Consider the following 24,076-nt stretch of genomic DNA (forward strand, 5'->3'; position numbering starts at 1 on the left):
AACTGCTGCCTGGGCTGGGGCTTAGGGATGGGTGGGAGCCGATTGCAATCCAGGGCTGGGCTGGCAGCTGCAGGGTGGGCTCCAGCCCTGCCTTTGTCTGGGATGCTGGGCGATGACTCGGTGCCAGCTCCGTGTCCGCGCATCCCGCGGGTGCTGCAGCGTGGGCATGCTCCGACACGGCGCTCCGTGAGTCTGCCTCTGATGGAGACACGTCCCTTCCTGGATTGAAGCTCTTCGGATGTCTCTGTCATGATGTCATTCCCTGTAATTTTTTATTTTTTCACTGCCCGAAGGATGCAGAGCTCTCGTTCCAAGTGGTTCCTGGTGGAATAAATGTCTTCATAATATTTGGAGAAAACTGCGGAAGGATCTGGTGTTTCAAAAAGGGAGCTGGAGTGAGCTCTGCTCACACCTTGTTGTTCTTTGTCTGGAAGGTTAGGGGAGATGCAGAAATAAAAGTTTTTAGGCTAGCAGCTTTCATAACCCAGGAGATCTTTGTACAACTGTTGCGCTGGATTGCTGTGTTTGCTTCCTGTTAAGATGAAAGGTTCTCTGCCCTGTTGGAAGGCCATAATTAAAGATATCCTCTTGCTGCCGGTGGGGAGGCTGAGTGCTCTGGGCTCATTTACATCCAGGGACTTGAGGATGACGAATGAAATGGTACAAAGGGCTGCGCTGGCCATTAGCTGCCTCAGCATCCAGAGCTGGCTGATGGCAGACCTGTGCTGACTGTACACAGCCTCGCCAATAAAGGAGTGTCTTATGGCTGAGGAAATCTAAACTGCAGTTCCTTACTGGGCAGGCTTTGCAGCCCTTCCGTGGGAAATCTAGAAGCATCCCTGGGCGTTTTATTTCCATTTGAGGGTGGGATTGCACAGTGGATGCGGTGTGTGGTTTTCTCCGCTCTCCTCGGCCATATTGTGGGAGTTCGGTGCCGTATCCCTCAGCATTCGCGTGGACTGCAGTGGCTCTGCCTCGTGCTGTTCATCGCTAGCTGCAGATGCTCTTTCCCGTGCTTTTTCCTCGCTCCTCGGTCCTCAAAATCTCCTTGTCTCTGGGGCTTGTGTCCCCCTCGCCCCTCCCAGGCCGAGCCTGGGGACTTGCTGCATGTGCTGTGGGTGCATCACGAGCCTGCAGCATCATCCGTGCCCAGCCAGAAGAATCTTCTCCTCTCCTTCCAGCGCTATTTTTTTTCTTTCGCTTGCTCAGGGATACGGTGTTGGCTGACTAGCGAGAAGACAACTTCACTAGCACTCTCCTTAATTGAATTACTTTTCTCAATGACTAAAGATTATACAGAGTTTAGCAGTTTTAAATATGCTAATCTTTGCTAAAAAGTCAGGGAGAGCTCTCTGCTGAAGGATTAGATAGAGCTATTGTGTGTGGGGAAGCAGGTTTTTTACTGCCTTTGATCTGGTTTTATCAGGTAATTTTCATCAGTCCTAATACCTCAAGTTTAAGGAATTCTGATTTTTGGGTCACATCCGGGAGTGGACACATCACCTACATCGGGGTAACTTGCAGTGAATATGACACATATTCAAGTACTAATAACCTCTTTAGTTCTGCTTTGTATAGGAACACCTCTACTTCCTAATAAATGGATTTCTTTTTTGATTGAGTGGGCACTGCAACAGAAATGTTTGTTCATCACGTGAGTTTCTCCTGCAGCTTTCATTGGCGAGCAGGTCTGAAGGGCACCAACACGTCCAGAAAGCAGAAGAGCTCCCTGTTGTCTCTCTGTGCTAGCAATTTCTATGTAAGATCTTGAAGGAAATTAGAACCAGTTGCGTTTTGTTTTTATTTTTATCAGGAGCTTAGATCTTTAATATTGAAAGGCCACTGATAAGTGCCGTGTAATAACTTTTGAAATCTCACTGTTTGGAAAGCACTAATGAGCTGTTCTGTTGCATAATGATGTTGGTACAGGCGCTGCTGAACGGTGTGATGTGTCTCATTAGATAACTGGGGAGCTGCAGGTGCTTGGTGTGTGACACGAGGCTGGTGCAGCACTGCTCACGTTAGGCACGGACTCATCCCTGTGCTGTCTAAAATTCCCTGGTTTTTAAGGAATCCTCAGCTTCACAAAGTCCAGAGAGCTCTTACCTTGTTGCACTGGTGGTTTAAAAGCTTGTCCCCTCCCCTCTCCTTAATTTCCTAATATTGTGGTTTTCCTGTGGCTGGGCCTTCAGATATTTGGGGTTCTGTTTGGACTGCATGAATTTTCCATGAGTTCCTAAACTTGGGCTTCACATCTGCAAGTGGAATGTCAGCCACGCATCCCAACAAAGGGGAAGTCAGGCAGGAACACCAGGAGGGTTGCGTGGATGAACGAGGAACTCCTGGACGACCTCAAACCCAAAATGGAAGCCTGGGAGGGTGGGAGTGGGGACAGGTAGCCTGGGAGGAATGCACAGAAATTGTCTGAGCAGCCAGAGATCAGGTTAGGAAACCCAAAGCCCTGATAGAATCAAATCTGGCCAGTCATCAGGGGCAGCAAGAAAAGCTTTTGCAGCGATAAAGGAAGACCAGGAAAAGTGTGGGGTCTCTCCAGAAGGAAACGGGAGACCTGGTTACCTGGGATATGGAGAAGGATGAGGTACTCAATGACTTTCTTCACCTCAGTCTTCAGGGGTGAAGACTTCACTCTTCATCCTGAGTTCTTCAGGGGTCAGCACTGTTGAACATCTTCATGGGTGACAGGTCCCTTCCCACCCAAACTATTCCTGGATTCTTTCATAGAGGAATGTGCTTGGTGCCTGATCCTTCCTCGCTGGCCTAAAGATCTTGAACTCCACCATTTCTCTTCTTTCTCTTCTCCACCACTGATAAATCCCTTCCTACAGCAACGTGGGGAAGAAGCACGGAGAAAAAGACATCAGTGTTTTGTGGTGCCTTTTGATCCCTTTCTATTTGTGGAAGCCTCTGAAGGAGCTGTGTCTGTTCGTGAAAGGAGGAATAGCTGTGCCTTTCTGAACTCTGCTGTGCCTTTCTCTCTGCATCTCAGAAATAATCTGTGATTTGGAAGGAAATTATCATCTCTTTCCTTGATGTGGCATAATGGATTTTCCATCTGCAGCTCTTGGGGTGGTAGTGGTACCTGGCGCTGGATCCAGGTTCTGCAAAGCATGTCTGAAAGCTTTTGCTGAAGCTCTAAGTGGGACTAATGGAGAAACAAAGGCAGGGAAGCTCATCTGAGCCCACCTTAGCAGACAGATGTGGCATTTGGGAATTGTCAGAGCCAACAGCCATTTTTCTCAGCTTCACTGATGGTTAAAAATCTGCCTTCTCTAATCAGTCTGTGAGGAAATAGCTGCCTTTTAGTTATTTGCTAATTTCATCCAGATGTTTAAAGGCATTTTGTTGTGTTCATGCGTATACAAGTACCTGTTGTGTACACTAATGTTTATAAAACGAAACCAACAAACCAAAACAAACCAGCTGAACCCTTTGATGCTTTGAAAAACCCACACATTGCTGTCTCAACATGAACATCGGTGAGATTTTTCAAGTCAGCCTCCAAAGTTTTTCTGTGAGGGTCTGTAACCTGTAAGAACAGTAACCTTGTGATACATGAAGGTTTCTGAACAGGTATGGAAATGCTGATGCATTTCTCCCAGTATGGAGCAGGGAAAAGATCACCGAGATCATCAGGTCCAACCCTTGGCTGGTCAAGGACTTGATGATCTCGGAGGTCTTTTCCAAGCTAGATGCTCCTGAGCTTCTGTAAAAGCACTATTTTGAAAATTAACAGCTACCATCAAAATGATGATGGGTTTGACACGTTAATATAAATTATTTATGGAAGTAGTTTAAATGAAAAATGTGCGTCTTGGCAAACAAACAGCAGCCAAGATGTGGGCTTGCAGTGAAAGTCACATTTTTCAGGTCTCTTTGCTTGATTGATTTACTGAGCTCACACAAAGTTGAAAAGCTAAATGAATTCTTTGTTTTCCCCTCAGCATAAACCCAGCTCTTCTGGCTCTTATATAATGAAAGGCCCAGGGACAGTGAACAATTCCATCAATTATTTTATGTCATATATTTTCCTTTTATGTTCAAACTATGTTCTGGAATATTTGAGTGATATTAACGGGAGAAAAATTACTTTTCTGTGTGTTTCAGTACTATTTAACTGTTACCAAATAAACCCTAGTGCATCACAAAAAAAAAAAATTATCTGGGAAGCAAATACTGTGTGAAACTAAACGTAAATAAATTCGTCAGGAGCTCCGAGTTGTCAAGCCACTTGCTTGCTTCCGGCTGCCTCCTGTTAAGTCTGGCAAAAAGAAGTTTCTGGGAAGGAAGTCCTTATTCAGCTGTCCAGCACAACAGTGCATTTCATTAATTTGACTTCTTAGGGCGAGGCTGTGACTTGCCTGTTTTTGTCCCTGGTTCGCGTGTCCTTCCTGTGGGACCCCTGTAGAGCTGGATGGGCGCGTGCTGCTGTCACCCGTGGCAGCTGCTGCCGTTTGAAGGAGCAGGGTTTTTGGGGCTCACTTGGAAGAGTCTCCAAGGGTGCCTTGAGGAGGTGCCAGTATCCCCTGGAGATGCCACCCAGCTATTCCGAGATTCGCAGGCTCGTAGTGTTCTCTCAGCCAGACATGTGTAGGTGTTACCAACACGCAGAATTGAGGCTTTGCCTTAACTCTGAAGCATATTTTCCCAGAATTTAGAGAGTTGGGAAGAAATACTGGAGCAATACTGATGAGCGGTATTTTGTCTTCAGACGTGGCCAGAACCAGGAAGGGCAGCTAAACCTGCTAATGAGAAAATGTCTTAACTTTCAGTCGGTCTTTTCTCTGTCTTGAATTGTGACCCTTTAAACCTCTGTACTATTAACATTTGCACCATATAGATGAGTGCCATTTATCCTGCTAAATGACTGTCCTTTAATGGTTTGCTTCTTCAGGAGCAATCAGCAATTGCTGCAGAAAAAACCAACCCGCTCCAGCATTCCTGTAATTAATGCAGGGGCCAGTTTATTCCATTCCACTAAATGCTTCCTGCTGTGCTTCCTGTCCATGCCCCTGTCTAGGTTTGAGTTACAGCAAGTTAATTTTCATAACGTTCTCGATATGCGCAGCACAAAGAGAAGGGGGATTAAAGCTGGAATGGATGTGTAGGTAAAAGGAGAGGGGCCCTTGGAGGGTGCAGCATCCATGGCAAAGCTCCAAGCCGTGGCTAATGCAGGATTGACAAGATCACTGTCAGTGTGGGCTTTGCCAAGGGGTGTAGGTAGCTGCTGTTGGAGTTGGGAAAAGAGAATTGCTGTTAACAGGTTGGGACTTCAGTCCTGCAGAGGCTCTGGAGATGCACGGGAGTGGGCAGACAGCATTGGATTAATGTGAGTGCAGGAGTGTTTCTCTTTATTTTAATGGAGATGTTGCATTTTCTAGGAGTAGAAAATAATCACTCATTCCTGTCCTCTGCTGGTACAGAATTGGCTGTGAGAGCCCTCAGCGTCAGTGACAGGAGGATTTTTTTGAATGGCCTGATGGAAGAAGGGTTCAGTAGAGAAGTCTGAACTGGCTGGGTGATGGAATCATCCAGTGGATGTCTGAGTGGTGGAGGAAATGGAGAACATTCCCTTTCGAAGGAAGTTCGGGCTCATTTGTGACTTTCCTCGGCAGCAGTAGGCAGGTCTTCATGCTAGAGGTTTGATGCTTTCTTTGTCTTGTGTATATGTCCTCATTTTTTTTTTTCCCTTTCCCTTATTTGCTTCTGGAGCAGCTTTTGGTAATTTTGTCCTTGGCTCACTCAAAATGGCTGAAAAATCACTTGTGTAAAAATAAAACCAGGGATGGCTTTCCTCCAGTGGAAGTGGTGCTGCTGATTGGGATAAGGCTGGAGGTGAATCCTTCAGCAGAGCAGCTGGACACAGCTGGAGGAGGGGCTGATGGTGAAGACAGTTGGAGTATCATCACAAGGAAATCCCAACCTTTTTTTTCCCCCCCCTACTTTTTCCTGACCTTGGAATGCTTTACAAAGAGATTTTCACAGGGTTGGTCTATTCTAGTCTCTCACTGCCAGACTCACTCACTGCTTCTTGTAATATCTTCTCAGCTTTTCCAGCTGCCTCTTAATATTAAATATTTATGTATTCAAATCATAATTATGTTCCTATTCTTTCTGTTCTTCCAGCTTCCCATTTTTCTTCCCTAGCTGAGTTATCTTTGGTCTTTTTTCACTGGGCAGTCATTAGAGTGTTTTTTATCCACTACTGTACAGTCCTGACCGTAATTCTCTTCCACTTTTTTTTTTTTTTTTAATTTTTAGTTGCTCTTAAATCACAACTTGGAGAAGAGGATGGATTTTTTTTCCTGACACTGCATAAACAGTAGGCAGATCAAACACTCGTGTCCCATAAAATTGACCTCTTTATTTGGATGCTGTAGTGCAACAGCAGACTTGAAAAAAGCTTTTCCCAGTGAAAAAAGCTTTTCCAATCTTGAGTCATCAGCTGGTTTGGTGTTAAAATTTCCCCCCTCTCTGGTGAAATGCAGAGGGCTCATAGATTGCCTCCATTTCTAGGCTTGGTGGACTCTGTACTGTCACAGTGAGTAATTTACAGTTAAAAATAAATTCCTTTGCCTTAGGAATTTTACATTTTCACTTTAAAATGCAAGAGAGATTTTAGGAGACTCAAAAGGAACCTTGTGTGAATTACTACACATTACCTCCAGTAAATCCTGCCATCTAGAGAAAAATTTCCCTGGGGAATTGTATGGCTGATGTTTTAAATGGTTGTTTAGTCTGTACAAGCCTTGCACGGCTGAGAGCGAGGCAGAGGTTTGAGATCTGGCTTTGCCTGCCTGGTTCCAGATCCCAGGACGAGCAAAGGCTTTTTAGCTTTACCTTTTGGAAACTGGGGGAGGCAAAAAAGTGTCTTATATTAGATGCTTTGAAGTTGTCTCAGAACAGCTCTGTGCTTTTCCCTGGATTTGGTGCTTCTCAGCTGCTTGCCTAAAGACCAGAGCCATGGTGCACTTAAAGCTGGTTTTAGGTAGGACAGCCTGAAGACCCCAAAATATTTTCTGTGCACGTTTATACAAGGAGTTGCTCAAGTTAGAAACAAGTCTTAGAGAATAAATACTCCAATTAAATAGGAACTTAACTAGTGTATGTCCTTATTATGAAAGAATTGTTCTGGAAAATACTGCTGGAGGAGAGTATTTATTTCAAGATCCCAGTTGGAGTGTAGATAATTCTTGCCTAAAGAAATTTCTGCTCCAAACCCAGTTTCTCATATAAACAATTTCTTTTTTTCTATAGCTGAATCCCACATATATAGCTGAATTCCTTCTGGAATATCCATTCATCTAGGAAAGGTCAGGATAAAACACCAACAGAACTTGTTCCATTTACTATTTGGAACCACATTTCTACCTTTTAAAGAGGAACTATTTTTATTTTTAAAATTCATACAGATGAATATCAGACCTTGGGTTTGCAGACCCTTCAAGCTCTGTGCCCTCTTCCCAAGGCATTTGTGAAGCACAGCCGGGAAGGAACAAGTTTATTGTCAGCTGGCTGAAACTCCGTGTGGAGAGGTCAGTGTCTCAGTTAGGAAGAAGTTAGAAAGGTAAAAAAGGAAGGTTTTGGAGAAAAAGTTTTCCATTGAAAAGTTGGGAATTGATGTAATGGTTTAACATCCTTTAACAGGTTTAACATGCTGGATTTCTTAATTTGCAGCCCAGGCAGTGCAGGCAGCACGAGCATCGAGTGTCCGATGGCCTCTGTCGTGACCCAGTTCCCAGGAGAAGAGCTGGGGCAGCTCAGGAGCAGGAGAAGTGAAGGAGGAAAGGACAGTGTGGTGTCAGGATATCCTTCCCTTGAATCCTTGCTGTCAGGGATTTGTAGCCATGTGCTGCCTGGACCCAAACAGATGTCTGAGGAGCCCAGAGCCTGCAGCTCCTTCAGCTGTGCTGATCTCAGTTTCTACACGGTTTGGGTTTCTGTTGCTAAAAACCAAATTGTGGTTGGGGTATTTTTGGTCCAAAACCCCGTGATTCTGTGCTGCCCTTGCACACGCCCTGGTGTCTGTGTCCTGTATTTTACAGCAGCTGTTTTCCCTCTGCCTGGCCGGGGAGTTGCATCGTGTGCACAAACCCGTGTGCGTCGGTGCAGCTCCGGTTATTTTCGCAGCAGTCCCCAGGTGTTCTCCACAGCCAACCCTGTCAGCTCGGATCAGCAGATGCCTGGAGGAGAGTTGTGCTTAATGAATGTGCTCTGGGCAGTTTTTTCCTTACAGGTTGCCTCTTCATAAGCCAGCCTGCATCGACCTTAAATCAGGATTCTTTTAGGATCTTGTCCAGACTTGCTTCTGAAGAAACACTCACCTGTGTGTCTGCCTGGAGAATGACTTTGAGGGAGCTGCTGTGGAAGCTGTTCTGCTCCTCCTGTGTGGAAAGAGCGGAGGACAGGTCTTAATCCTTCCAGTGCTGCCCAGGAGATGATAGGTTGTGAGAATAAAATGGAATCACTGAGGAAAATGCTATATGGAGTTGTCGTCCCTTTCTTCCTTTTCTTCTTTTTCTCCTCCTCCTTATTTTTTTTTTCCTTCTTTTCCTTTTCTCCCTCCTTCCTCTGTAGGAAAATTGTCACCACAGTGTGAGAGGGCTGAAATTTCTTTGTGGCAATGTAGGGAGCCAGGAGAGGAGGGAGCAGGAGGAAGTATTTGCTTGTTTTGCCAGTGGGATTATGGTGCTGGGGAAACATTAGGCAAAATTTAACTGAGTTAAGGGATGGAGGGAAGGGAAGGGGATGGTAATCCCTTGCATTTTAATAGGTCTCCTGAAACTTCTCTAATTCCTCGCTAGAAATGGCTGACTTAGCAATGCTTGTTGTGTTTTCAAGGGCAAAACATCTTTGGGAAGAGAGCAGGAGCTTGTTCCAAGGGCTCCATTTGGCACATGATCCAGGGAAGAGATGCCTGGATTCCCTCAGCTGAATGCTGGCATCTGCTGGTTTAGCTTGCATGGGGATAATGCTCAGTGCTCAAAGCAGGGAATGCTTCCTTTCAGAAATGCATCCTCAGGTGGCTGCTCTCTGCTCCTGCCTCAGGAATTTAACTCTGAGGACTCCAGGAGAGTATTTCCGTATCAGATGATGCATTAGCCTATCATTTGCAGTTTATTTAACAGAAGTTCCTTCTGGGAAACACTGTCCTGTTTGAGGATTTTTATGCAGATATCTGTCTAAACTGCCCATGAAAATGGTTTGTTACGGGAACAAATACTGTGTTAAAAGGTATTTAAACCAGAAATTCCGAATTATGGGTCTGCTCCTTCTTTGCAAAATGGTTTGGCAGCATTTAGTTTCTGACTTAAATTGAGGACTTAAAGTGGCTGTAAATCTGGAAATCTGTTGAAGGGATCTCTTGTAGTTAAGGTGATCCGATGAGCTCTTGGCTCCTCCCCCTTTTGCCCATGTGGAATTTGCACTTTCCAGAACCACTCCTGGCAGAGCAGATCCACCCTTCCAACGTAATGTCTGTCCAGAGTGGCTTAATTACTTTTGGTCTCCGTATGTAGCATTTTATTTCTTTCAAGCCTTTTACAAGCAGATAATTAGGTGTTTAAAAATAAAATACTGGGATGTAAAAATTGGATCTTATGAATGATGAATTACTGAAGGTCTCCTGGTGAGTTTTTGCTCAGTCCTGCGCTGGTTTTTAATGGAAAGTTGGAATGATAGAACCTGGAAGCAGTAGATGCTTCAAAAAGTAATTTCACCCCCATGGGCTTTAACTGCCATCATATATAAAGTGAATATTGAACCACCTTTGCATGACAATAATAAAACTTCAGTATTGGGCTCTGAAACTTGATAGTTCAAATTTTTGTGTGAGACGCAAGTGGAGTGGAATAGACTAGACTAGACTAGACTAGACTAGAATAGAATAGAATAGAATAGAATAGAATGAAATAGAATAGAATTTTTGGAGGTGTCTCTAAAACCATTTAATTTGTCTCATTGTGCTGACAGCAAAGCTTTAATAATCTGAGGTAAAGCTGAGTTGTTCGGAAGTTTCAACCCGAACACCGCAATCCAAAATCGATACTTTGTCCAAAAATTGGGTTACTAAGACAATGTTTATCTGGTACTGATGGGATTCTTGGAGCAATAATGAGCAGGCTGTTTTGGGAAGGAGGAAATAGTAAATGTCACCTGAGCCCTTGCACTCCTGGTTATGGCTCAGCCCTTCCCACTTGGAGGACACTGGAATTGCAGCCAGGAGACAGCTGTGCAGTACCAGAGTCTGCCATGCTTTGCCTCAGCATCCGGGTGTCACTTTGGAGCCTGAATTAATTTGTAATCACTGACTTGCTGGGAATATGAAGCACCTTTAAATCTTTCTCCAGTGGGACTTCCTAGAACTATTTTCCGTGTGCTTCCCTCAGTGCCTGTCTCTGCTAATGGAGGTGCATAAATTTTGTTCATTCTTTGATTTTAAACTGAGTCTTGTGAGTCCTCATACTCTGGCTCAGGGGCAGGCTGCCATTCCCAGCTAAACTGCAGCTGGAATGAAGAGGATGGCACTAGCCAGGATCTAACACTGTTCCTCCTTCTTTCCCCAGTCATCCTCCTCTGCATCATAAATTTGCTCTTAAATGTGTTTTTCTTCTCACAGAATTGTACTTAGAAATATCACCTAGCTAAATATTTGGGATAGGATCCAGTCCAGTTGTGGAATATGTCTTCCCAGGGTGAAACCCAGTGTTTAAAACCAGAGTGAGGAGTCCAAAAGAGGTGACTTTGCAAGAACTGTTGCTGTTCATCACCTTTAGAAAAAAATAATTTCTGAGATGTAGGAGCAGCTTCCCAATAACATCTCCTGCACAGAATGTCTTCCTCTTTCCAGTTTGTGCTGCACATGGCAGCTGAGTTGTTGATCAGGTCCACCTGGGATTCCCACAGCTCAGAGCTCCTTCTTCCACTCGCTGTGCCTTGCTCCGAAGAAGTTTTGGGTAGAGACTGTGGTCATATGGATTTCTGGACTACTGAATCTTCCTTCTTCCATAGCTCCACAGCTGCTCAGAAGTTCCCTGGGATGTGCTTTACAATATTTCCAAGTGCTGCTTTGTCCTACCAGTGTTTATGGCTGAGGGTTCTGAGTCATTTTGTGAGCAGTAAAGATAAAGTCCTTTGGAGAATATTTGAGACCTTATTGGAAACTATTTTAAAAACTCTAACTATGTAAGATACGAAGGGAAGCAAAGTCCTCAGGCTGTGGTGAAAAAATATCCTCATGAGTCTGTAAATTAAGGAGGTTATTTTCATTCCTGACAAATAATGAGAGACTGCACAGAAGTCTTTGAAATGTAAAGGTGACCTGTGGGTACCCTTTAGTTAATTAACCAAGCTTGATATCCATGAAAACATGAGTGTATCATCCACAATTCCTGTTTTCTGGTTTGTGTTAAACTCATCCACATGGAAGTGAAAGGCATCCTAATCTGGATTTCCCTCCCAGCCACTGGAGCGTAGATCTTAACTGTCCACTCTGAGCCCTGTCCTCCAAAGGGCCAAGATTTCTGCCCCATGCTGTGACACAGGATGGGACACAGCTGGATGCTCATCCTGTCTTTTGGGCTTTCCATGCCTTTGTGACATTTGTCCTGCACCTCTTTGAAGTCAAAACCTTTCCTTTAGGTGCTTTGTCTCATCCCTCTAGGCTTGGGCAAAATTCTTGTGTCTGCCTGTTCTTTTGTTTTCCTTATCTGCATTGCTCCAAATCTTGATCTTCTGGTTACCTTATCTTGGGTTTGTTCCTCCTCATTTGAATGAAACCACATTTACCACACTGGGCAGCAATTGGCACGTGAGATTCCCTTCCTGCTCCTGCTGTTCCCCATTGTTCCAGGTGTTCACGTGCATGTTTCATTTACCCCATTGCAGCATTTTGGTTTCAGCTCTTCACAGGATTCCAAGGCTCTTCCTCCCAGCCAAAACTTCTACTTTGCTTGGCTGTAGGAAGTTGAGGACAGTTTCTGGCTTCCACACCAGTTAATAACCTAAGTTAAATTTTAAAAACCCACCCAGCATTCAGAAATGGGCAGGACTTAACTTCTGCAGACCTCAGTTACCTTCAGCCATATTTAATTAGAATATTTGTCCCTTCCGTACAAAATGATGGGGGATTCAGCGCTCTGAACAGGGGAGATGACAGCTGTTCCTCCAACAGAAAACTGGGAGTCTGGCTCCTCACGTGGCATTGTGTCACTTCCCAGAGGCTTGGTGTTATCCTGGGGGAGGAGAACTGGGATTGCCTGGAGGTCTTCCGCTTGTGACACTCCTTTTGGCTCTGTTGCTTTTAGAAACCTTTCAAACTGTGAAAACAGCGCTGGTTTTGTTTCAGGCTTGGCTTGGAATTCCTCTGCAGAAAACCAGACAAGAGGTTTCATCTCTAGAACATAAGGTGCAGATTTTAAAATGAATTTTTATAGCTGTGCTTAGGAGGTAACATTTCCATGGATTTTTATTTTCCTATACTGGCAGAGTAATTGAATTACTATATTTAATAGATCTGCTCCTTCCTGTTCAGCAGTGAGGGGTTGACTCTTGTTTATTCTTTTCTACAATGGGGTGGTAAAAAACACCCCAATTTTTATGCGAAAACTTTTCCGTGTGCACCTTCGTTGTTTAAAGAAGCTCCAAAGTGTGATTTTGAGATAGAACCAGAGGCTGACCCGTTTTCACAGTTTCATTTCTTTGTGGCTGTGACTGAGCAAACAGAGCAAGATTTGTTTGTGTTGTGCTCTTTCATTTATTTCCCATTTTGGGAGGAAGAGTCAAGCTAATTACTGACAAAACCCACAAGAGTTAATGAAGCTATTTATCACTGGGTATTTCTGTCCCTGTCACAAGGCTTGGTGCGGATCCCAAAGGAAATCTTGCCTGTGCATTAATAATCATGGATATTGTTCTACTTTTATCAACTCTGCCAGTGCCGATTAGGATTGGCTTAGTGGGAAGGAGTTCTGAGTTTGCCATTAAACTTGTAATGAGTCTCCACACATTTTTGTTGATCTGTGTGATCCTTTCACATCCCAAAATGCAAAGGGGAGCTTTTCCCAGCTTTGTGTGTCCAGGCTGTGCTTTCTACCTTGGGGCCAGTCATGATCAGTCTTAACTTGTGCCTTAGTTTATTTCTGAGAAATACAGATACCAGGTAAAACTAACTGGCATCTCCCTCAAGAAAAAAAGTGTAGTGCTAAATAAAACAGCATTCTAAATTGCCTGTAGACAGCGAGCAGGCTGATGTTGCCTTAGAAAAAGATGGATAATAGAAAATACTCTCTTCTGCCTCTTCATTTCCCTTTAGCTACTGCTGAGCTTTAAATACAAGTGACAATTCTTTGCTTCTCTGGCTGGTTTTAAAATGCCCAGGGACTACATAAAACACATCCATATGGCACTGAATACTTGGATCAGTGGCAGAGCAGGCTTTTTCTGGTTGTCCTTCAATGTGTAGCTGTCAGCTGAAAAGCCCTCCTGGGTTTTTACATAGCGTGCCTGGGAATGGTTGTGTAAAAGGAAGGATCCTTTGGGAGAATTGCTGCTCTGCCTGTTAGAGGCAATTTCTTGTCCACTGGAGATGGACCAGTAAATACCAGTGAGCCAGCTCAGCTGAGTGGGAGGAGGAATCTTCAGGTGAGATGTGACCATAGGGAACGAGACGCTTGTCACTGTCTGCTGACATCTTTTGCAGTGGCAGAAACAGGTTTGGGTTCCCTTGAAGAAGGGAAGTTTCACCTGAGCTGTTTAGAGTGAACACCACAGCAGGGAGCTCGGACAGGATGATCTTTAAGGGTCTTTTCTAACCCAACCCATTCCATGATATTATCTCCAAATATTTGAAGTGAACTGCGGTTGTGTGCAGCAGGAATTTGGCCAGGAAAATGTATACTGCAAGATTAGGAATAAAATGAAAACTTCCTCATTTACAGAAAAAGAGAGCAGGTTTTTAGTAACTTTAACTAGCTCTGCATTCCTAGTTACAGAGACTAATGTTCAGCTAGATTTAATCCCAAGTATTTGTCTCTATCCAGATGTAAATCTAAATCTAATCTAAAGCAGGGCTGGGAGCTTCAGATTTAAGACATGAACCGGCCTTGAGCTGGTAGATTTTGAAAAGCATCTCTTGGAAAGAAAGAAAATAAATCCTTGATTTCTGCATAGTATTGAATTTGACTAAAAAGCTGGGGAGTGGAGTTACAGCCTTTGCTGGACACTGCTGTCAGCAACACCCTGGGAAGAAACACTTTCTAGGTCAGAAAAGTGCATCAGCCTCCATTTCCTTCTGTCTTGGATGAATTATTGTGGAAAACAACACTGTGAATGTGCTCTGAGGTGCCCAAAGAGAAGAATGAATGAGAATTAATGAGCTTTTCAGGCTAACGCATATTTTCATAATCATCTTTTTTATAAGGCAGTTACTGAAGTGTTAATCATTTGATTACTGGTTGTTGTAGGTAAGGGAGTAATTGGTCCCCTTTTGTAAATGATGGAAATGTCTGACAGGGAGGGGCAGGCATGAAAACTCTTGTTTCTATGGATTATTGCCCAGAGAGATTGACTGGAACTAAAACCCCTTTGCTCTGATGACAACTGGGTTGCAACAAAATTCTGTTTCCTATTTGCTTCTCGGTAGCAAGGGCAGGTCTTTAAACACAATGCCAAATGTGTGTGAAACTTAATTTTTGGCATGGCTTGAAGTGAGTATTACGGATTTCTTTTAGAAGCTGTTACAAATGAACCTTTGGTGGTGGCCAGGGAGAAGGGCTGAGCCTCCTGAGTGACAAACAGCTCTGGTGCTCTTTGAGGACATTTCCCTGAGCCTTGAGGAGCTGCCCTGCCCTGATTTCCTGGGGCTGTAGCAAACAGAGCAGATACTTTTTGGTGCAACTCTTAGGAAAATCAAGTTCTACCCTCTGTCTTGGGAAGAAAAAGCACGTGAAATGCAGGGTCACGGCAACATTTTTCCACATCCTTAGAGTTTAAAATGGTGCTCCTGTGCAAAGGTCCTGGCTCTTTCCTTTGTATCCCTGTTCTTGCAGCACATGGGAACAAGCTGCAGATGATCCCAGCCATTCCCAGAACAGCTTTCTGTGTGTTCATCTGCTGGGTAGGTGTCATTCCTTGTTATTCCCTGTTACATCATGTCAGTTCACTCCATTCCATGCTTCCCTTCCTGCTGCTCTGCACCAGACACTCATAAATATTCATGTACACTTCCCACCATCCATTTAGGCTCCTATCCCTGGCTTAGGGTCTGTTCCAGTTTGCTAAGAGCAGCTTTTTTTACCAGTGCTGAAGGCTGGCTGGGGAGCTAAAGGCTGATGTCACACTTTCTGCTTTGGGAAGTTGCTGGGAATTGCTGGGATGTTAAGGCTTTAAAAAAGGTTTTGATCAGAAATTCTCCCATCACAAAGAGCCGACCGAAGTTCAAGGCACCCGATTGTCACAGGGTAAAAGGAAAATGGAAATTCCCTCAGCAGCAGCAAAATCCTGGCCGTGCTGTTTCTTGCTTCATTAAATGAGTAAAAGTCATCGCTCCACCTTCAGCCCTAATAAAAATGTCTCATCTTGCCTGGAAAAGTCCAGTCCAGATAGAATCTTTGTAAGGACGAAGGGAATTGAATTCACAATGGGCAAATAATCAACTTTTTGTTCAGGATCTCTCAGTATTTTAAAATACTCAGGGCTGTGTATAGAGGGCAGGGGAAAGAGGCCAATTTGGTCATTCCACTGGTTCATTGATCACATGTTGCATCTCATTAAATTCATCCTCATTTTGTGTAGAGCACTGGGACAGTGCTATTACTGATCATCTGGAAAGGGGTTAAATCCTGGGTTTAAAAAAAAAAATTAATTTCAAGAGGCTCAACACTCTCCCGTGAATCACAGAATCGTAGAATGGTTGAGGTTGGAAGGACCTTAATCCGTGGAAAATAGGAAAAGGCCAAGTCCACCTTTCCCTGCAGTTCACCAAGGTCGAATGGGCCATTCTGAGAATGGAATTGGACTATGGGAATCCTCCACTGCCGGTCCCTGAATTTCTGTGTGTTTCCTCCTCTGCCCTGTGGGTCCAGGCCAGCAATTCTCAAATTGAGAGCTCCAGGCTGCCAGCAATGCCTGAAGCCAAAGTAATTGATCCAGCACTATATCAAACTGTTTTCAATAGTGCTTTTAATTAAAAGGCAAAATAAAAGCTTTGTTGTGGTGGTGACCTGAAAAGAAATGAAGGATTGGCAGGGATTCATTGGTCTAAAAAGGCCAGCTGCAGTTGTTTGACATTGTTATTGATTGTGTCTGCCTTTCTAGAGTTCCTTTTCGAGGTAGAATGCCATAAAACCTCCACAAATAAACTGCAAAAAAAACCCTTTTGGAGGTGGTTGCTCTTCTGTCTGTCCTCCTTTCCTCTACAGTCATGGACAAACTGCTGCCAGCAGTTTGTGGCTGTTTTTCATTGGAGGAGGTTCAGAGCAGGTTGGAGGAGGTTCTGCAGTCTGTGTGTAAGTTCTTGGAGGGCTTTGGCTTATTTTGGGGCTGAGGTTTGCCACGTGGGTGTTGTTTGTAGCCCTGTGAGAGCTGCTGCATCCCCATTGCTGGTGGGATTCAAAGCCCTGTGGATGCAGCACTTGGATCCGTGGGTTAGCGATGTTCTTGGGAGTACTGGAGGAATGATTGGACTTCATGATCTTGGAGGGCTTTCCCAACCAAAATGGTTCTGCGAGTCTATGATTTATTTTCTTGCATTTTAAAAGTACCCTTGTGGACCAAAATGTGTCCTGAACTGCCAAAGGGATACCTAAATACCAATATTTGGCATCAGCACGTTGTGTGCGGCGCCTCACTGGCCTGTGGTTCTGTGGGAAGCAATGCAGCTGCAAATATCCTTTGTCAGAGGAGTTGCCAATAAAATAGAAGGAATAAAACTGTTGGAATTGTGTTGAGGGGACTTTGTGTTCAGAGGGTGCTCCCTGTGCTCTGAGCCGGCGGATTCGCTGTAGGTGCTTTAATTTCCGCTGTCTGATCTCCACGTTTGATCTCTGCCACAAGCTCCAGGCCATTGTTTGTTCTGCTTGGAATGAGTATCAAACTCAGAAGCAGCTAAAATCAAGGTGAGTTGTTCTCTGGGAGGAATGGAGTGAAATATATTTAAGGTTGAAAATGATGGAGCATCTTTTGACCTCCAAGAATGATACAAAACAAACCTAAATGGTTCCATGTTTTTCTGGGTCTTGTTTCCCTCTAACTCTCTGGATATTTTACATTAGCTTCCTAAACAGAATCTTAAATTCGTTCTTAATGAAGTACATCTGTATAACAGGACTACAGTATGATTTATAACCTAGATCTTTAACGAGACTGGGAATAAATTATCTTAAAAGGGCTTGTTTGAACCGTTTTGTTTATACTACTTCGAGGGGTCCATGCATGGATTTCAAGAAGCCTTATACTTTGCAGGCTTTCTACTAATTTTATTTTTTTCTTGATTTTTTAAAAAAAATTATTGAGGACTTAAAGCTGTAAGGAATTGACTCAGGTGGTCCTTTTGTCTGATCTCATCTCCCATCAGGAAAGAAATGGCAGAAAAATAGGTTTGACAATAGAGCAAGAGTGGAATCAATAGGGAAAAAAAAAATCAGGCTTAAAAAAAGAATCCTTTAATTAGAGCAAGGAGATGAGACCTCCTCAACTGTGGCTTTTGCCTCTGCTCCCTGGGACTAGACTGGATTCCATCCTCAGAGTTCCTCACTGTGACTGAGACAAACTTCACCTGGCTGAGAATTACTTGGATGAATACAGTCTGCTGGCTCTGTCAGTGCCTTTGGATAATGAAGGAGTTTTGTTTCTTGCTTTGAGGGAACCAGGTGAAATTTCAATTGTTTGACAGCGAACAGCAGAGGAGGATAGGGGATGTTTTTATTATATTCCAGAGAAGCTGCTTTAATCACTTCATTACAGCATTTCTGTTTCCAGTGCTGGGAATGGCATACCTAAAAATACTCTTCCTGGCTCATACAGACCATTTAAAGCTAACTCTGTGCATCTTCCTTTTGGGGCTTCTTTTTAAACACCAATCTAAAAATGGTTTTGAGGCATTCATAATTCAATATATTGTTCTTAGCAATGCTTATCCTTTTGGTGCCTTGCATTGTTTTTTTTTTTTTTTTTTTTTCACCAACAAAACAATTCCAGTGAAGATTTTGAGATGAGCTTATCTATGAGAGAAAGCTATAGTGTCACTGGGGTTTATCCTTCTATCAAATCTGAAAGGAATCATGCAAAGGGCAAGTGAAATTTTGGGATTACACTGTGACATATCTGCTTATGTGAGGAGAAGGCTTTCCTTGTCCTTCTCCCTTTATCTCAGGCTTTCAGCAGGTTGGATCTTTTAGCCAGGCCTGCTTCTGAGAGCTGGGAGAGGCCAAGTGCAGTTTTCCAGTTGAATAGGCTGGATGTGTTGATTACTCTTAAGGTTACTTTGCTTTCAAGATATTTCTTGGTTTTTTTTTTTCCTGATTGCTGATGAGTTCTAAACAACCACTAGGATGAAGTCAGTGATTTAAATGTGACTTCTCCAGAAGAACCCTTGGACAAGATGTGAATCTCTAGTATGATGTGCCTGAGAAAATGAGAGGGGGATGTCAGAGCTGCTCCTCGTGCATCACACAGTCCAAGTGGCACAATCCCAATTACTCTTCCTCGCAGGTCACTCCTGGCTGGTGCCTGAGCCCTTTGCAGACTCTGGCAACAAATGACCTTCTAATCCCGTGCTGGCAGGGAGGTGATTGGCATTACCTAATGGCTCTGTGCCCTCCTCCCCAGTGCCTCGTTAGAGCGCCCGGCACCGGGAGCTGCGGGAGCCCACCATTCATCAGTGTCAGTGCTGGGGGCTGCTGCTGGACACACGAATCTCCCCAGGAGCAGGGAAAAGCAGCCTGCAAGCATCAGATGGAACGACCTTGGAATCTCTCCAGCGGCCGCTGTCGGATCAAAGCAGCTGGAAGCACGAGATCAGCGTATTGATTCCATCTTGCAGCTGAATTCTCGCTGTGAAATCCCTGCCAGGCAGGGGCTCAAGGCTCCAGACAAAGGGGATCGATCAGGGTGACTTGATGGGCTGAAGGCTTGGAATTTAGCCCCTCCTGGTTCATGGCAATTCCACTGATAGGAACTTCACAACTTCCCATCTTTCAGCTTGATCGTGTTTGGGCATTTGCCTGTTTGCTGCCACGATTCAGGAGGGTGTTGGTGTTTGGACATCTGCTGGTTTCTGTGCTGAACCAGTGATCAAACCTTTCCTTTTAGGAGTTTCTTGATTTTATATCTCAGAACAGCCAACTTCTTCTCGTCCCAGAACATATGAAAACACTGCAGCATTCCAGAACTCCTGTGGATGGGGTGGACAGCCAGTTGATGATGGGAGGCACCAGGTCCAGATTCTTCAAGAACTGATCCAGCTGAAAAAAAAACCATCCGAACAAATCAGATCTGAGCTTAAAAGTTCCTTTTGGAGCTGGACCCCTTCAGAAGTGTAGTGAACATGGATAATCAGATGATGGAAGGTGCTCTGGGGGCTGGAGCCCCTCTGCTCTGGAGCCAGGCTGGGAGAGCTGGGGGTGCTCAGCTGGAGAGGAGAAGGCTCCAGGGAGAGCTCAGAGCCCTTGCAGGGCCTGAAGGGGCTCCAGGAGAGCTGGAGAGGGACTGGGGACAAGGGATGCAGGGACAGACACAGGGAATGGCTTCCCACTGCCAGATGGGATGGGATATTGGGCAGGAATTGTTCCCTGAGAGGTTGGGGATGCCCTGGCACAGGGTGCCCGGAGTAGCTGTGGCTGCCCCTGGATCCCTGGCAGTGTCCAAGGCCAGGTTGGACAGGACATGGAGCAAGCTGGAATAGTGGAAGGTGTCCCTGCCATGGCACGGGTTGGAATGAGCTGGTCTTCAAGGTCCTTTCCAACCCAAAACCTTCTAGGATGTTATAATCAGAGCAATCACCTAAGCAATGGTGTCTGAGGTACAACTGTGTGATTAGGAGTTGTTTGATGTGGAGTTTTTGTTGGATGGAAAGTTGGAAGGAGCCAAGAACTCATCTGGTGAAGCCATTTTTCAGCCACTTAATGACAGAAAAATGTCCAGAGCTGATGTTCAGGTTCGGTGTTGAAGCAAATGGTTTCTTTGGTTAATCACTTATTTACTTGGCTTCCCTTCTCTTCAAAAGATTCTCTTGGATGCCTTGGATATAAATTCCTAGAGTGGAATGGCATCTGACAACTCTGCATGCCAAGGAAGGGAGGAGAATCCACTGCCCAGCTGAATAAGTTATTTTGAAGTTTAATTGCCTCAAATTCCCGTTTCTATGCCCTTCCTGCTCGGATTGTGGTTGGACTCAGCTTTTAGCTGTTAGATCTTGAGCTACAGAGGGGAAAGTGGCTGGAGGCAACTTTTTCTGAGCAGTCAGTCACTTCTGCCCCTCACCTTTCAACTGCTTGCTGTGAACTCTGCAAACTGCCTGGTTTTTTGACAAATAATTCCTTCTCTGCTCCTGAATTGTTTGAGATTTTCCCTCGCTTCCTGTAGCACAGCTGTCAGTGTGTCCAGTCAAAGCAAACCCCATTCCCAGCATTTCCTCCCCCAGCTCTGTCACTCCAAGGATGAGATACTGACCTTTTTCTTGGAGTTGTTCCAGCAGCATACCAGGAATATTTTGGCCTAAAGGATATTGCATTGCTGACTAATGCTGCCCTGGACAGCATTAGTGTGTGGAAATTTTTCCAAGATATTAAATTAACTCACTAGATTAAAAAAAGAAAAACCCAAACCAGCATCTTAATGAAACAAAGCTGGAGTCTTGAGTGTCTTATCTGTTCCTTAGGCTACCACCCCCGGATTACTTATCCAGTTATTTCCCATCTGGATTTTGAGCAGCTGGTTGTTCTTGTCTCCGTGTATTACCTTCTTCTGCTTCTCCCTGCTGAGCTTCATTTGCCTCTTGAGGTCATTTTGGCATTTTCCAAGATGAATTTGAATTCTGAATCTGTCCTCTCCCTTGCTTGCAATCGCTCCCAATTAATGCCTTCTGGGAATTGGAGAAACATACGGCCGGCAAAGCGGAACAGAAATTCGAGATACAGTGGGAACTGCGGGCTTTCGTTCCTGCCAGGATTTCTAAAAGGAGTCACTCTGGGTTTTTTAAAAGGAGGAATGGCAATGCCTCAGTATTCATAGAATTAAAACTGTGAGCAGTTGGTGTTATACCATCTTGATCTGGTGCCTGTCAACATAAACCTGGGTCTGTTCAGAGAAGAAATGTCTTGGAACTCAAGTCCATTAGGATGCCCTCTCCAAATGTTGGTTGAAGCAGATATTTAAATATAAACAAGACAAGCAGTACCTCATTTCCCCCCTCTTTTTGTGAAATGAGTGAAGGTAAGGTAGGGAGGCTCCAGGAATAAACAGAACATTTTCATATTTTATGATTTGTGGACAGATCCCATCCAAGACGTGTCACTCCGAAGGGAGAAATTTTCAGGAACACTTCATTGTCCTTCAGGGGTTATCAGTTACCAAAGCAAATAATTTCCTGGGTGAGATTGGACCCGTGAAGAATTAAATGGGGCTGTTTGCATCAGTGGCCACGTGAGGAAAAGCAGCTTGTTTGTGATGCTGCAGATCAATTCCTGGGATTCAGCCCGTGCTGCAGTGGGAAGGGATTGGGTTTGCTTGTCTGTGTCCCCTGAGGATTGTCACTGGGTCTGGAGTGAATCCCTCCTCCCCTCACAGCAGCTCATGGCTGTTTGTCCTGCACCAGCTCGAGCTGCTCAGCACATCCATGGGACAAATCTGAGTAAGGGATTCAGGAACCATTCCCATCTGGGAGGCACTGCTTCTGAAAACCTGCTCAGTGAAGGGAATATTTGCTCTACCTTTGTGAAGGCAGCTTTTTAACTTCGTGGGAAACCTGATTCTGCCTCCTGAGCAGAGTATGTTAAAAATTCACATGGGACTTCAGATTTTGACATGGGAAAATCTCCTCTCTCCGAGGCTGTCTGTTGGGTCCTTGTTTGTTTAGCCCTTTGTCAGAGTAAAGTGAAGATGAAAATGCTGCTTAATTGGGATCCTGGAGATTTTGGTGACACTCTTATGTTAAAATCTAAAACAAACAACCCCCCCCAAAACTCACCCTACAAATCATAGAGTGGTTTGGGTTGGAAAGGACCTTCATCTTGCCTTAAACCCCTGTGTTCACTGCACGGTCACCCTGGCAAAGAACTAAAATCCTTGGAATATTGCTTGGAGAACACAAGCTCTGCCTCGAGCGCTCTTTTATCTGCACACGCAGTGTTTGGTGTTCCAACACAAGTCACACAGTTCCTCTCCTCTGCCACTGGGAGATGGAAAATTCCAGCTGCAAGAAGGTTGGAAAAAATGCTGGGGGGTGATGCAGCCCTGAGTAACTTCAGTTGCTTCCTAAATACCTGGCTTACAATGAAGAGGATTTATACACATCAAAATGGGGCAGCTGGACGTGTTCCAGTTCCTGTGCATCTTGCTGATCCCTCCAGGTGAAGATGTAGGAGAAGGAAAAAGCCTAGAAAGTATGAGATAGGCTTTGGCCCAACTCTGCTGCGGTGTTGGTCTTAGAGGAGTAGAAAATAAGTGTTGTGTGGATGGTGGGGTTTTAAATTGAATAATTCTCATGTTATATGAATGAGAAGAGCTTTTTGTTGCTACTTGTTAGTTATAGGGGCTGTTAAATTCATTCAGTTCAACTAAAATTACTGAATGACATGGTAGAAAACAGAGCAATGAAATTAATTTTCATCTCAAATCATAAATATTTAAGAGTGATGCTTGGGAATGATACAGGGAAATTAAAATGACTTTACAATTGTAAATAACTGCTCTTGTCCTTGCAGGAAGTTGAAGTGCACGCTATGGATCTGTTGGCCACAGTAAACCATTTTTAAATCACTTGCTTAAATCTTGCTCTGAAATTGGTCCTTGAACGTATGTTTTTTTCTTCTTCTAGTGGGGAAGACTTCCTTGATCACCCGGTTCATGTATGACAGCTTTGACAACACCTACCAGGTAAATTAATCCATATTTTTGTCTTGTGTAAGACCCCTCTGCTGCCGTGTCTTCCATTGCAGGAAAAGTCATTCCAGACGAGTTGGGGCACCGACCATGGAATTCCCAGTTGTGAAATCTTAAATTTTAATCACCTGCCAGAGTGGCACTTCTGGGTTGGATTCTACGCCAGGATTTTACCTGCTGCTTGCAGCAAGATGAGCTGTGGTTCTAAAGGAGTACCCAAGGCACAGCCAGGGAATAGCAGTTGTTAAGTCTGCCAGGGTTTTTCTTATTTCCCCACCATTTTCTACCAGACCATCACAGATCTAATCTGGAAAATAATGCAAAATGTGAAAAAAGGAAATTTAGGATGTTTTGAAAACAATTTTGCAAATTAGCACTGTGCAGTCCAGGAGAACAGTAGGTGTTTCCCACTCCCAGAATTTAGCATGAGCTCAAAATGTGGTGAGATATAAAAGTACTTCAGTTTCCTGAAGTGTGCCTCCTCCAAGCAGGGCATGTTTCATGACTTGGTTACAGCTGGTGATGTTCTGGATACATGAGGCTGAGAAAAATCTGTTCCTTGGAGCCTGGGAAGATTTTTTTAGGAGGGTGGGAGGAGGAGGTAATAGGAAAAAAAAAAAAAAAAAAAAAAAAAGGGAAAACGTGATTCTCCTGTTCCTCAGTGTCTACCCAAGGATCTCATTGAATTGAGAGATTTCCCTCCTGCCTCCTTCAGTAATTTCTTCTTGCTGCTGCTGGGAAAAAGGAGATGTGGAGTTCTCCCTAACGGTGGGAAGAGCCACGCTTGCACAGCGTGGGAGGGCTGGAGCACACGTCACCGCGCCCAAGGCAGCAAACATCCTCCCAGATTCCTCCCACTGTAACTGCATGGACATTGAAGGCACTTCTTCTATTTAAGCTGAGACTTTCCCCCCCACCACAGTATTTTTCTTTTAGGACTGCTCCTTTTCCTTATTGAGTT

The 24,076-nt window shown here is 44.4% G+C and overlaps 1 protein-coding gene across 2 annotated transcripts in view; it reads left to right on the forward strand.

Annotated features, from left to right (window-relative positions):
- RAB6A (RAB6A, member RAS oncogene family) overlaps positions 1-24,076 on the forward strand; it is a 41,569-nt gene that overhangs the window by 2,093 nt on the left and 15,400 nt on the right. For both annotated transcript variants that reach the window (XM_040054732.2, XM_040054731.2), the window contains exon 2: positions 23,051-23,109. In XM_040054732.2, the coding sequence (XP_039910666.1) occupies positions 23,051-23,109 (59 nt within the window). The remainder of the gene's footprint in view (positions 1-23,050; positions 23,110-24,076) is intronic.

Source organism: Hirundo rustica, chromosome 2 (assembly GCF_015227805.2).
Source record: "Hirundo rustica isolate bHirRus1 chromosome 2, bHirRus1.pri.v3, whole genome shotgun sequence".
Lineage (NCBI taxonomy): Eukaryota > Metazoa > Chordata > Aves > Passeriformes > Hirundinidae > Hirundo > Hirundo rustica.